Source organism: Scomber japonicus, chromosome 22 (genome assembly GCF_027409825.1).
Source record: "Scomber japonicus isolate fScoJap1 chromosome 22, fScoJap1.pri, whole genome shotgun sequence".
In the NCBI taxonomy this organism is placed as follows: domain Eukaryota; kingdom Metazoa; phylum Chordata; class Actinopteri; order Scombriformes; family Scombridae; genus Scomber; species Scomber japonicus.
Genome location: NC_070599.1, coordinates 2,735,111 through 2,749,916, shown reverse-complemented (window position 1 = coordinate 2,749,916; position 14,806 = coordinate 2,735,111). Strand labels below are relative to the sequence as shown.

Below are 14,806 nucleotides of genomic sequence, written 5' to 3'. Positions count from 1 at the left end.
AACAAATGTGCTTCTATCTTCTATTAGTACAAATAATCAATGCCTAAGATTATCTTGCCCTGTCTACAGTAACATGCCTTTACACTCTCAACTAAGAACAGGGAAATAACATTTCTTCCCTTAACATTTATCATTGTTCCATTAACAATTCATTTATCATGCAACTCTTCTTTTCTTTCTTTTTTTTTTTTTCTTTTCAAGCAGACCAGATAGGTCAGTTAGGAGATGACCTTTGCCGTTGGCTCATCACAAAGTCTTTATACCTCTCAGGTGGTCGAACAAGTCGCCCACATCTGGTTTGAGATGGCTGTGATGTGGATGAGAGCTCGATGTCAACACTATCTGCTTGTACCTGCATCTGGTGTGCTGACCTGCTCATCACCTAATGAGTCTGTTTCTGAATTAATTTGGGCGCTGTGTGTTGTTCTCCTCAGGTGGCGTCTATTGCGTCTATAGTGCTGACCAGAAGATGTCAATATGTCATAGGACCTTGGCTCATCCCTCTGTGCCGTGACCACTGCTGGACGCCAGCCTTGCGGTGTCTCCATATGAACAGTACTCCCAGGTTGCAGCTCTGGAAGCCGCTTTGCTCCTCTGTTTTAGTATTGCTGCTGTCTTGTTTGCAGATTTTGGAGAGTTGAGTGTACTTCTTTAGGTACGGCAGGCTGAAGAATAGTGCTGGAGGTCAGTAGAGTGCTTTTAAGGACTCTGCCCATGAGCATCTGTGCTGGGGAATACTCCATGCCTGTCACAGGTGTGTTCCTCAGGGTGAGAAGTGCAAGATGGGGGTCAGTGTTTGTATGTTGTGCTTTCTTCAGCACGTGCTTCACTGTTTTCACTGTTCTTTCTGCTAGTCCATTTGATTGTGCATAACCTGGACTGGAATGAGTGAGTTTTATGCCCCATGACTCTGCAAAGCTTCTCATTTCCTGACTTGCAAATGGAACATGGTCACACACAATCTCTTTTGGTATTCCAATCCGCGAGAAGACCGATTTCATCTTGTTGATGACAGTGTGTGATGTTTTGTCTTTAATGTTCAATACCTCTGGGTATTTTGAGAGGTAGTCCACTATCAGCAGAAATGACTGACCTCTGATTTCAAAGATGTCGGCTCCCACTTTAAGCCAAGGAAGCTCGGGGATGTCATGTGAGATCAGTGGCTCCTTCTGATTCCTGGGCTGGAACTGCTGGCATGCTCCACACGTCTCGACCATCTGTTCTATGTCTCTTGTCATACCTGGCCAGTACCAGTGTTTCCTGGCCAGTGCTTTCGTCCGCTGTATCCCTTGATGAGCTACATGCAGCCTCTGCAGCATCTCTGATCTCATAGTTGTTGGTAGGATTATCCTGTCTGCTGCAAACATTACTCCCTCTCTCACAGCCACTGTGTGTCTGATTGGCCAATATTGTATCAATCTAGAGTCTACTAGTTTTCTGTGTCGAGGCCAACCAAGTCTGTGTGTGTCATGCAATAGCTGCAGTGTTTTGTCCCTTTTCGTTTCGCTCTTGAGCTGCTCTAGAGTCTCTGTACTCAAGGCGTCTGTCGGCTCCAGAGCATAGACAACTCTCTCATCTGTGATATCATCTGCAGCCACGTGTTGTTCGTGTGGCACAGCTCGTGAGAGTGTGTCTGCAATCAGTAGCTCTTTACCTGGCGTGTAGATGACATTTAAGTCATAACGCTGCAGCTGTAGCAGCATTCTCTGCAGCCTAGAGGGAGCTGTTCCAAGTGGCTTTCTCAGGATGTTTTCCAATGGTTTGTGGTCCGACTGAACATTAACCCTCACCCCATACACATACTGGTGGAACTTCTTGACAGAGAAAACTATGGCTAAGAGCTCCTTCTCAATCTGTGCATAGTTCTTTTCTGTCTCTGTCAGTGCCCTTGACGCATACGCTATTGGGTGGTCATCTTGTAAGAGGCATGCTCCCAGGCCGTCCTTAGATGCATCAGCCTGTATGATGAGCTGTTTCTGTGGATCGAAGAATCTGAGCACAGGAGCGTTTGTGAGAGCATCTTTCAGTTTTTTGACTGCCTCATCATGTTCGTGTTGCCACTGCCACATATTGTCCTTCCTGAGCAGCTGTCTCAGCGGCGCTGTTATGGTGGCCTCACCTGGGATGTATTGCGCCAGGTATTTTGTCATGCTTAGCATCCGCTGTAGTCCTGCTTTGTCAGTGGGTGGAGGCATCTCAGCTATGGCTTTAACTTTTGCCTCATCTGCTTTCACACCCTCTGAAGTGACGACGTGGCCCATGTAGTTGACACTGCTCACCTTGTACTGTACTTTCTCTTTGTTGAATTTCACATTTGCTTCTTTTGCTCTGATCATCACTTTCTGTATTATCTCATCATGTTCTTTTTCTGTAGCTGCGGCGAACCTATATCTCCCCCACGGTGTGTTAAATGTGCACAGCAGCGATGACTCCTTGTCAAGCTTTACTTGCCAGTAACCGTCCTTCTCGTCTAGCACTGTGAATATCTTCTTACCAGCTAATTTGCACAAAACTTCATCTGTTGTGGGGATGGAGTAGTGCTGTCTTAGTATTGCTTTGTTTAGATCCGTGGGGTCCAAGCAAACCCTCAATTTCTTCTTATCTTTCTTTTCTGTGACTACAAGGCTATTTACCCATGATGTTGGCTCAGTCACCTGTGCAATCACATCGGCTCGTAGCAGGTCATCAAGAGTGTCCCTGAGTTTATCTATCACGGCCAGTGGTATTTTTCTGCAGCCATGTATGACTGGGGTAGCATTGGGGTCTGTGTGGATGTGATATTCTCCAGCAAACTCCCCCAGACCTTCAAAGACTGTTGGGTGTTGAGCTATCAGCTCCTCCTTTGTAGTTGGATGTTTCACGTCCAGTTTGTTGATGTCCAGCCTTTTTACCAGGTGCAAGTCTTCACAAGCCTCCCCCCCGAGGATAGGTGTGGATGAGTGTCTTGATATGTAAAACGGCAGACTTGCATGAGCTTTGGGTGTGGAGCACTTGAGTGTGAGTAACCCCTCTGGTCTCAACCTCATCCCGCCATAAGCCACTAGCACTGTTCTTGTGGGCTGTAGCTGCAGGTGTGCTCTCCTATCACGTCTGGCCTTCCTCTTCATGGACTTAAACATCCTCAGCGGTAGGACATTGGCCTCTGCTCCTGTATCCAATTTGAACCTGACCGACATGTTGTCAACCCGTACTTCAGAGTACCAGGACTTGTCAAGGCTGGAATCGAGCTGGTCAATGTTCACTGTTCCAACAAACAGAGTGTCAATTTCTGGACTGATATCATGCACCGTCCTTCTATGCTGCGCTTTACCTGACCCACACATCTTTGCATAATGGTTCTGTTTACCACACTTGTGGCAGGAAACTCCATATGCTGGGCATTCTTTGGGCTGGTGTGATTTTCCACATTTTCTGCATGTGTTTATATGTCCACTGCTTTGTGTGTGTTGAAAAGGTTGCTTTGTTCCTTTATTTCGTGGGTGACTGTCCCGTTTTTTCTTATGCACTGTATGTACAGATCTCTCTTGAGCGGCTGCGCTCACACTCATTGCTTGTATTTGAGTTCTGGCGGTCTCAGCTGCTCGGCAAGTGTCTATGGTCTTCTCTAATGTAAGATTTGGCTCTCTTAAAAGTCTCTCTTTAAGACGCTGGTCATTCATACTGAACACAATCTTGTCTCTGATCATGTCGTTTTCCGAGGCGCCAAACTCACAGTCCTTACTTTTTTGTCTGAGCTCTGTCACATATTTATCAATGGAGACAGAGGTTATCATCGGGTGTGCCCAAAATTGGTGTCTTTCAAATACTGTATTCTTCTTGGGCAGACAATACAACTCAAAAGCTGTGAGAACATCTTTCACAGTCTTTTCTGCTGGAAGGTTAAGTGTGTTATACACTTCGAGAGCCTCCTCTCCTAGTGCGTGCAGCAAGATGGCGACTTTGATCTTTTCGTCCTTACCCTCTGTACCACTCGCGGTCATGTAGATTTGGAAGCGCTGTTCCCATCGTCTCCAGTTTTCACCCAAGTTGCCTGTCAACACCAGTGGTGATGGTAGTTTGAACTGCTCCATCGTACTGTCTCCTGTCGTTGCAGGTCTCCGTGCGTCTCCCACTCTTTGAGGAATGCTCCCGCACGACTAGCACAGCGTTTAGCTAGCAAAACTCCGGTGTTTTCCGACCTCAGCAAACTGACGAACTGGACCCACTTCTGACACCATGTTATAGTTCTTCATGACCGGGTTGCTCAATATATATAATTGATATCCATAGGCTTGTCTTTAACTCCAAGAACGTTACTTTATTACCACACACTTGTAGCCTGCATTACATGTACTCCGGTAGACCGGGAACTAGACACACCAGACATTGTATTGTTCCGCCTACACATCACTAACATCATCATGACAGTATAAGTGCGCGGCACTATATACTACACAGCCCCCCCCAGCTAACAGCAGAAAGTCCCACGTAATTACCAAATGCTCCCTGTTTGACAAATAAAAACCTAGCTTGCACACTCTGTAGGAGAGAGACCCTGTACAGGAGGCAGCGTGAGATGCGTGCTGTATAGACGATCTCTGTGCACGTCTTACCTTTGTTGTTTTTGTTGTGCCCTTAAACAAGGAAAGTAGTGAGGGAAGAGGGATGCATAAACACACTCTGCTCTTGTCTTCACTCGTCTGTGTTGAGTCTTAATTATATACAGTACAACCAAACTCACACATTTTCCCAGTGTGAATACACTCAGTCTTAAGACCACAGCTTCCACAACTAAGTTATCCTCTGTGGTTGTCTAAATAATGTAAATTATATTTTTAACCAGCATAGACTGCAACTTACATGAAATACATTTACCTTTTTAACTTATGTCTTTTAGCTGACACATAAACTGACAATGAACAACCATGACAAAATAACAATTATCAACAATGTGTGTCACTAGGTTTATAGTGCTTTGTGTACGGTAATTACCTTAAACAGGGAAAATAGTGAGGGAAGAGGGATGAATAAACACACACTCTGCTCTTGCCTTCACTCGTCTGTATTGAGTGAGGAATAGTAGCGCGATTCCCCCTACTGGAGCCCTAAGGCATTACCAATGGATCGACGCATAGCCTAATCAAGTCAACCCAGACAAAGAACACACATTACCTATTTGTATTATTTACACTCTGGCTGCATATTCTCCACAGTAATAACATTAGCAATTTAGTTGAAATAACAATGAAATGATGTGTTAAGAAAGTGGAATACAATGCATAACGCTGAAAAGGAATAAAATTATGTTTCTGGAAAATCAAATTAATTCTTAACTACCACATTTTGCGGTCAAAAGTTATATTCCAGCTCTAAAAGAACGCTGCTACTTAGCTAGCTAGTTAGTCTGAAATGCACTGTGAAGGTCCTGGTTGTTTATAGAGTTAGGTGTGCACCCTTTTTTTTCCATATACTATCTTTGGGGTGACTTCCTTCTGGAGCATCAGCTCCAGCATCAGATGCACACAGTGAAACAAGAGCTGAGCTCATTCACGTATGATTATGTGGATAACAATAATAATAATAATAATAATACATTAATTATAATCACTCCACCACCCCTATTGACCTGTAGGAGTCAGGGCAGAGAGAGAGAGTGAGAGGGGAGAAACCTCTACTACTGGAAAGGTGAGTCTAAAGGATTTCACAGGATAGAGTCATTTGTGATGCAGACAGTCTTGGAATTTTATGGAACTCAATATGAATATGAAATATGAAACATTTCAGTCCAAGTGCACCATATAAGACTTATTTAACTTGAGCTTTTATTTAGGAGAGTAATGATTGGAAAGTGGAGATAGCCAAGAGAGAGATTGGATTTTTTCTTTTGTTGTTGTTAATGCTGTAAACATGCAGTACTTCCTGTGTTTGTTGTTGTACTGTGTTAAAAATGTAATGGTGGCCTAAAATATTAACACAGTAAAGTATCTCTGTTAAAAAGTGGAAAAGCAATTTCTGAAATTAAATGTTCGCTCACATCCTGTGCATCTCCTGGGGGCTAAGCCCCCCCTGTCCTTAAAACCTAGTGACGCCCCTGGGGAGATGTGTGTAGGACAGTGGCCCGCAGCGCTGTGGGCAATGTGGGTGGGAGGGCGCGCTGTCAGTCAAACTAAAGAAGACAGGCCACGCATAGAGCAGGTGCCATGGTTAACAGGTGATTTTAAATGCTGTCAATAGGGTATACTGCTTTTGCCAGTGTGCCAATGACCGCATGCCAAACGTTGCCGACCCCTGCTGTAGACTGTAGTAGTAGTAGTGTGAGCTGAATGTATTTATACCTCTACAGCAGCAGGGGCGGGTTTATGATTTTCAGACCCGCCCACTAAATCCTGAACACAGAAATGTTGAAACACAGTTTGTGAAGCCTAGCTCCACAATTCAAATCTAAATGGTTGAAATGCTTTTTACACCTTTTTTAGAAATACATTTATGACCTATTTAATGTGTTTAGAAGAAAATGTCTGAATTCCCTTTACACAGTCTTTCAAATCAAGGATAGTTTGGATATATGATGGTAGTTATGGGGGATTGTTGGGTCTAGACCAGGTTTCTTAAAAGGAACCCCTACTATTAAGACTTATAGGCGTATAAATTAAACTATATAAATGTGATAACTTGGTGTCGTTAAAGGGAGGCGTCAAATGGTTGCAGCGGCCTGTGGTCACAGTCCGTTCAGACTAGCGAGATAAACATGTCTTCTGTTTAACCTTTTCAATTTGAACCCGAGCACAACATTAGCAAGAAGGACAACACAGAAGATATCAAAATGAGGAAGGTTAGCGTTAGTCTCTCTGTACTTTATGGCTGGTGTAGTGTTTTTTAATTTATGACGGTGGGCTGTATGACTCCAATCTGATGGAAGAAAATGGGTTTCGCTGATAAGTTCTGACATCTGAAGGAGACACCAAAATCTGTTTTACATTACGTTTTTATGTAGTTCTGTCACTTTGGGTTTCTTTGTAATGAAATGGAAAATTACCATGTTTTAAGACATTGTTGATCTCACTGTAGTGACTGTCTGCTGACATAGTACCGAGTTAGGAAAACTTATGTAGATACATTTGTTTCCATATGTGGCACAAGCTGGCTCTGTGTGGGATCTCGCTTTGCCTCACAGACAGATGCATGTTTCTATAATAACCTCACCCTAAGATGACTTTTTTTCATCAGCCAGCCTCAGAATGCTTTGCATTCTGTAATTGTTCTGATCATTTTGCAAAAGCTTTAATAAAGACATAAAGACAAGTTGCAGTGGACGATATTTTTTGTCGAAGTGAATTTTGTCTTGCGAAGCTATAAGTAAGGGGTGCAAAAAAAGAAAAAGAAAAGACGAGCGGTTTTCTGTCGCTCATTTGCATGTCATGTCTTCTTTTTATAATGTCACGTGTGGATCATTAACCTTGTTACAGCTTCTACCTGCTAAGAAGATCTCAGTCAGAAGTATGAGATGAGGAGCAGCAGGTTGACCTCAGGTCTCTACACTGAGCCTGAGGTAGGAGGAGCAGGGAGTCCAGCTATGGAAGCCTAATGATGCCAAAAGTAAAATGAGTCCACTACCAAATTATAACACAATTTATATTTTGTTCTACTTGTATATTTATGTGATACAGGATTTGTGCAATTTACTTTTATTTCTGTGTTTTTTTATTAGCAATATGTTATAATTTGATAATTGGATACTTTATTTAATTTATATTTAGCCTACAACTTTTGTATTTATGGTTGTTATTTCCATAAATACCAAAATTATCCATCTATAAAATATCTATAAACCATTTACAGTGCTGCATATGATAATTATATATTTAGAAAGTAGAATCATTACAAGATGATTAGTTAAAACATTTCAATTCAATTTCCATTTTGTGAATTTCAAATAAAAGAACAGTCATATATTTCCTCATTGAAGTTTTCTTAAAAATAGTTAAAATCTCGTCTCGTCTCGATCTTGTGAACCAATATCGTGTCTCTCTCAGCTCTCGTGAGCTGAGTGTATCGTCACACCCCTAGTGATTACTGAAAGTAGCAGCAAATTCTGCAGCTGAATTGTTATTTAACACATTCGTGTACTACTTGCTTAAACCATGGGCCAGTAGAAGTGTAGTTGATATCAAATACAACCATTTTATTGTCCCTAAGGAGGAGAGAGTTCATGTCTAAGCCCATGATAAAAACTAAATTAAGGGTGTGGCCCCATTCATTCATAGGGTGTGATACATGTTGTTTTAAATTAAGATGCAAGATAAGTAAGATGTAAGATTTATGGGATTCACTTCTCTACTGGGTTACTAAAAGTGTCAATTTATATTTGAGAAAAAAAACAAACGTTGGTATCAATCTTTATTTATATAGCACTGAATCACAACAAAAGTCATCTCAAGGCACTTTACACATAGAGCAGGACTACACCGTACTCTTTACTGGGTCTCCTAGCAGTCATGGGGGCTGCACATGTTTAGTCAGTGTAAATGGTTCCACAGTATCTGTGTGTTACCTGTTACTTATGCAGCTCCATTAAGCTGGAGCAGAATTAGGACCCAGTTCCTTATCATCCATGGCGAAAAAACAGCGTTTGGTTGTAGTTTTTCACCCCTTGTCCAACATTGCTTGCTAAACCAAGCTGTAACAGAGACTGCAGACTCTGAGATTCATTCTGATTGCCCACTGAAATGACTGTAATATCTGACAGGTATGTCTCTTTTACTGTTAGATTGTGTGTGTGTGTGTGTGCGTGTGTGTCTGTGTGTGCGTGTGTGTGTGTGTGTGTGTGTGTGCGTATGTAAAGTCTAAAGACTTAAAGACTCATTCAGGAAACTGTAGTAATGCCCTGTTACCTTATTTGAAATGATCAGATTGTCTCCACTTCCCAGATAAAGAGCAGCAGTCTGAGCGTCATTGCTTAAGGAGTGAACCAGAGGTCAAAGTGCACATGGAAACGTTGGTCTAGTTTGAAAACATTTGTGTCTAAGTTGAACACTGTGACAAAGGTGATGATGCTGAAACAGAAATTCTTCGGTTCTCAACCCTCATGAACCCCAGACCAACTATGTACATACCAGAGGGTACTGCATGGCGCTGCAGAATGCTGTGGTAGCCGACCCTGGATCCAGAAAAACAGCCCTAGACCATCATGCTTCCTCCTCTATATCTGACAGTTAATGTCAGATATGGACAAAATACTTTAAATTTTGATTCATCAGTCCATAACAGCTTCTTCTAGTCTTCAGTAGTCCATTGGTGGTGTTTCATGGCCCAGGCAAGCCTCTTCTTCTTATTCTGACATCTTTGCAATGGCTTTCTTGCTGCAACTCGATCTGTCAAACCTGCAACTCCAAGTCTTCTCTTAACAGATGAAACTGAGACTTGCTTACTACGACCACTATGAAGCTGTGCTTGAAGCTGTTGTCATGTGAGCTGCCTGTCGCGCAAGCTGTTGACTCTGAGAAACTTGTCTTCTGACTCTGTTGTGACTTTTGGTCTGCCAGACCTCTTCCTGTCAGAGTTTCCCCCAGTTTCTGAGTGAAACTGTACTCACTGACACCTTGACTTTCTTCGCAATTTCTCTGTAGGAAAGACCTACATTTCTAAGTGTTATTGTATAATTTTCAGTTTTGGGTAACCTTACCTTTTTTTTAACCTCTGGCAGTTCACCACTTACCTTTGTACCATTTCAAGCTATTCATTGGACTTGAACTGCTTGAATTTCAATAAAAAACTGGAAAAATTGGGGTGTTCTAAAACTTTTGATCGGTAATGCTGCGGTGATTAGCATAAACCCGCCCCTGCTGCTGTAGAGATATAAATACATTCAGCACACTACTACTACTACTACAGTCTACAGTTAGCTGAGTTATATACATAGGTTTTAAAAAACTAGCCTTATATCATATTTATATATATATATCTTGTATCTTTGAAAAGTCTGCTGCAGGCTACTCTCTGTTTATGGCATGACACTTACTGTGGTGCGTTGAGTTCATGTACCACATGAAGCTACTTTACTAGATTCCTATAGATAACATCCATGTTTGATTATGAGTCATGTATCCAGTTATGACGATATTGCTTGTAGATAAACTGCAGTTTGACAGTCAAACCTTGACATTCAGAGGCCGAGGGGTCCATGTGTGCATGAATGCACCCATAGATGCAGAGCTGCCTGTGTTCAAGAGTCACTTTAAGACCTTCAGTTTGACTTGGTTTTTACAGTTAAAGCAGTAGACATCCCCCATCTAAACCCACCAGGATTCGCCTCCACCTTGAGCTCATTGAAACCCAACATTACATAAATGTACACTTACTACAAAGAGGATAGGGATAGCTCTAGAAAAATAAGTTTCTTTGCCAGCTAAACCAGCTTGGATGTGAGACTGTATTTGCAGGAAACTCACTTGTCAAATATAGAGCATGATACATTTAGTAGAATGTTGGCTAACAAAGTTCTCCTCCTCTTACATTTCAGAACAAAAAGAGGTGTGGTAATACTAACAAACAGAGGTCTACATTTTATTCCCATATTTTACTGGAGAGACTCTAGTATTTAAATGTTCAAATCATTCCATTTGTGTAGGGAGTTCTATATATGCAAATGTACACATTTAACCTGTATTTATTAAATACATTCAGAATTCAGCATTGACATGAGATCAAATGTTCTCCTGGATCATAAACTAGTGATAAGAGTAATAAAACAGAAGGATTAATCAAACATTTCTTAAAGACTGATGGGGAATTTATGAATGTCAATTGGTGAGTCAGAATGATTATGAGTCAGACTATGAACAGTATGTAAGGGATAAAAGAATAATTCCATCAGTTGTATCAGTTACAATAACATTGTAGTTACAAAAGGAGAGACCTGGGAACATGGTGACATCAACACACCAAACATTACAACAGCATAATAATGTGCAATATGTTCTATTTCTTTACGTTGTGATGAGTTTTGGTCTGAGGTCCAGCTGGCAGTGTAGACACTGTTCATTAGTTGGGAGTGAGGGATAAGCTGTTCATTAGTTGGGGGTGAGGGATAAGCTAGCATGAACACTAATAAAAGGCCGGAGTAGGAGTTACTGTATGTGTAGTCATGGTATTGCTTTTGCTGGAGAATAAACATGTGAACATAGGTAAGTATATAAAAGGTCTCAGATAACCCAATGAGAGCCAAGCCCTTTCCCCCACATTATGCACAGTATTTGCTGAAAAGGTTTGCTGATATGATCAAAGTATACTGTTTTATTACGCAATAATGTCTTGCAATACACGTTTTTATGCATAATATAGTGTTTGATGGACATCCCCACCCACCCTGTGAACTGCTGAGAGGTCAGAAAGCACACGTACACACACACATGCATAGGTACACACCTATAAATTCACACCCAAAAAGAACACACCCTGTCCCTATCGCTTACAGTTATTCATTTACATGTTTTGTAACACTGAGTAATGCAACAACTCAATATCCATGCCAACCACCCACCACCCAAGACATCCACTTTGGTTTCCACACAACGCCCCTCTCACCTGTCCTAACGCTGTATATAAGGCCTTCTGTTCTGTCCGCCTGCCTTCTTGTCCTAAGTGTTAATCATGGATTCACTCAAGTTTCTAATTCTGCTCTTATGGATGTGTGGCTGCAGAGCTGGAAAACATGCACAGCTCAGGTGAGTCAATCCTCAACCATTCTCAAATCCACCATGACAATACAATCTTGTTTGAAAATGTTTATTAAAGTGTTCATAGTGTTCATAATTAAAAACAAGACATTTTTGATAATTTAATCTATTATATCAATATTATATATAAAAAAACAGGTACACCGAAGCAAAAACTGCATTGAAATCAGTTAGTTTGTCATAGTAATACTACAAAAATCAGAAGTCAGTTTACACACCATATGAAAAGTAGAAAATGTTCTATACAACTAGGGTAGGGTACATTTTATTGATCTCCCTAGGGGGAAATTTAAAATGAACACAACAGTATTCTTGAATAAATGAAATATGTTGTGATTTGGCACAATACAAATAAAGATTGATTGATTGAAATAAAATAAAATAAAATACTACTAATACTATCTCATTAGTTAGCAAAAGGGTTAATGATTTATTTTATTTGGTCAGTCCATAACTAAATTAACAGTGCAATTGCATTACTCCTTCAGAAGTGTGTCTGTATTCACCTCTGACTTTATTGTGACTTAAAGGATTAGCTCACATAATTTCAAGCCTTCTCATCCTTGGTGATATTCTCTCTTGACCTTTTAGACTTCTGTACTTAACTTTAATGGAAATGCACTTTAACCTGAATCTGTTCCTATGTCTCCCTCAGCCTCCCCAGAACACACAGAGATGATGGTAAGTTGATTCTCTTCAGCACACTTTAACACAATAAATTAAACAGCAAACTAATGTAACTTTGAATAGAAGTATAAGTTGGATGACTTGCTCACACAGAGCTCACAGCAGTAGCACATGTGATCTGCTGCATCCACCCCACTGTCCTTGAGATGGTTGTGAACTTTATCTCTCTGACACTTCTTATCTTCACTATCCACTGTCATCCACTTCAACATTCAACATGAGTTTAGTCTGTAAATAATGAAACATCACAGCAATTGGTGTCTGAACAACACACTGAATCAGCACCTGCCTGTGAACCCTTCTGGGTCTTTTTTATTTCTCTGTACAGCCCAATAGCAGATCTATTTTCACATCAGATTTTGTGGATACTCACATTGTTATCTTTATAGTTATAGTTATTGTTATCACTCTTAGTGTGGGTGGTATTTTATAGACCTGTAACCATATCCAGATCTAACCTCTGTCTGCATTTTATTGGCATATGGGATGCACCGGTTCATCACACTTTTAAATGAAAAAATGTTGTATCAAAGGTGCATCTTATTTACTGTGTTTTGTGGTAAATGTTAAAAGAGCAGAATGCATCATTCCTGAATTTCAGGCTTTTTAATGAATGTAGGTTAAAATGAACCTAAAAGCTATGTGTTAAAGTGTGATCCTATATTCCTATTTTTTGGGTAGAAATGGATTGTCTATATTTTGAATTTGAGTAAATGTTCCCTTAAAAGAAACAAATGACTGTCAAATATAAAAAAGAAAGAACAAATTTAAAAACAAACAAACAAAATGTATTTCATTCTGACTCATTTCTAAACTACAACGGAGTATTAGGGCCACATTGAGGGGGGAAAAAATCACAAACTTTGAGAATAAAGTCGTAATTTATGAGAACAAAGTCATAATGATTTCCTCCAAGTCCATCTGGTTCTTTCTCCGGAAAAGATGCATTTTCTTGCATATTCTTTTTAAAGTCCTAATACTTATGATGATATGATGCTGATGTGCCAAAAGATGAAGTATCTTCTTGTTTGTGAAACCTATCCTAAAGTACAACTCCACAAAATCCTTCACAGCCCTCATTTTACCAACTGTCTTCCTCTAAAACAACACGTTAGAATATTATGACTTTTTTCTCATGAAATTATGACTTTATTCTCATAAATCTACGACTTTATTCTCGTAATATTATGACTTTATTCTCATAAATTACAATTTTATTCTCGAAGTTTGTGATTTTTTTTCTCAATGTGGCCCTTATACTCTGTCTTACTGAACTGATCATCACATTAACCTAACAATAACATTTGATCAGTTAGTAAATTGAGACACTTTACAGATTTATTATGATTATTTAGTATTTATTCAGACTTCACTGTTCATTCTTGAAATTTTGAAATTCTTAAGTAAGTTGAGTAATTTCTCTCACAAACCAAGCACAATCTTGTATTACTTTGTTATTCTTGAACTAACATATGTGCCTGTGTTGTGATTGTTTCTCTAGCAGCAGTGCTGACCTCCTGTAACTTTAATCAGGACAGTGAGCCATTCTGTAGGTTCAGTCAAGACTCCACAGATAACAGTGACTGGACCCGACACAAAGGCCAAACCCCAACACCTGGGACAGGCCCCAGTGGAGACTACCCTGATGGAAGTCAGTCCTGAACACATGGTTTCCTTAAAACATTTCATTACATTTCATGGAAAATGACCACGTCTGTAATTTAGAGTTCTGGGATGTAAACATTGAATTCTCACTAATGATACACTAAAAACATATCTTCCCTCTGTCTCAATGTGTCTGCAGAGGGATACTATATCTACCATGAGTGTGATAATGTGGCAAATGGACAGAAAGCTCGTCTGCTGAGTCCTGTCCTCACATCATCGGCCTCTGAGATCTGTGTCAAGTTCCAATACTACATGTACGGCTCTGACAGTAACAATGTGTTGAGGGTTCTGGCCAGGAAATCTGGCAGTGACAAAGAGGTTTGGAAGAAGACTGGTTTCCAGAGTCCATCCTGGCTAGAGGGTTCCATCACCGTGCCCAAACCCAGCAGTCAGAGCGTCACTGTGAGTGTCAGCAGGTCACTGCAAATGTTGTTTTGACAATCATGTGACATGTGGAGACACAGGATTTAGCAATATGGCAACTAGGATTTATCTAAAGAAATTGCAGCACCTTCGGTTTATCTCGATGACCCACGTCCAAATATTCATATGACAGCACTGGATGGAAACCTAGCTACTGTCTCAGGGCAAAAAAGTAGAAAGTCGAGCTTACTTACATTAAAATTCTTCTTCAGTTTAATTACACTGCAAAGCTAAAATTAATCTATAACTCATAACCAGACTTCTTTTCATACTTATGACTTATACTACTGAACTGCATGATGATGCTTTCTCTG

The 14,806-nt window shown here is 40.4% G+C and overlaps 1 protein-coding gene across 1 annotated transcript in view; it reads left to right on the top strand.

Moving 5' to 3' along the window:
• The first annotated feature begins 11,122 nt into the window (after positions 1-11,122).
• Positions 11,123-14,806, top strand: part of zanl (zonadhesin, like) — a 45,807-nt gene continuing 42,123 nt past the window's right edge. The window contains exons 1-4 of the mRNA XM_053343911.1: positions 11,123-11,162; positions 11,679-11,702; positions 13,903-14,052; positions 14,206-14,471. Coding sequence (XP_053199886.1) covers positions 11,123-11,162; positions 11,679-11,702; positions 13,903-14,052; positions 14,206-14,471 — 480 coding nt within the window. The remainder of the gene's footprint in view (positions 11,163-11,678; positions 11,703-13,902; positions 14,053-14,205; positions 14,472-14,806) is intronic.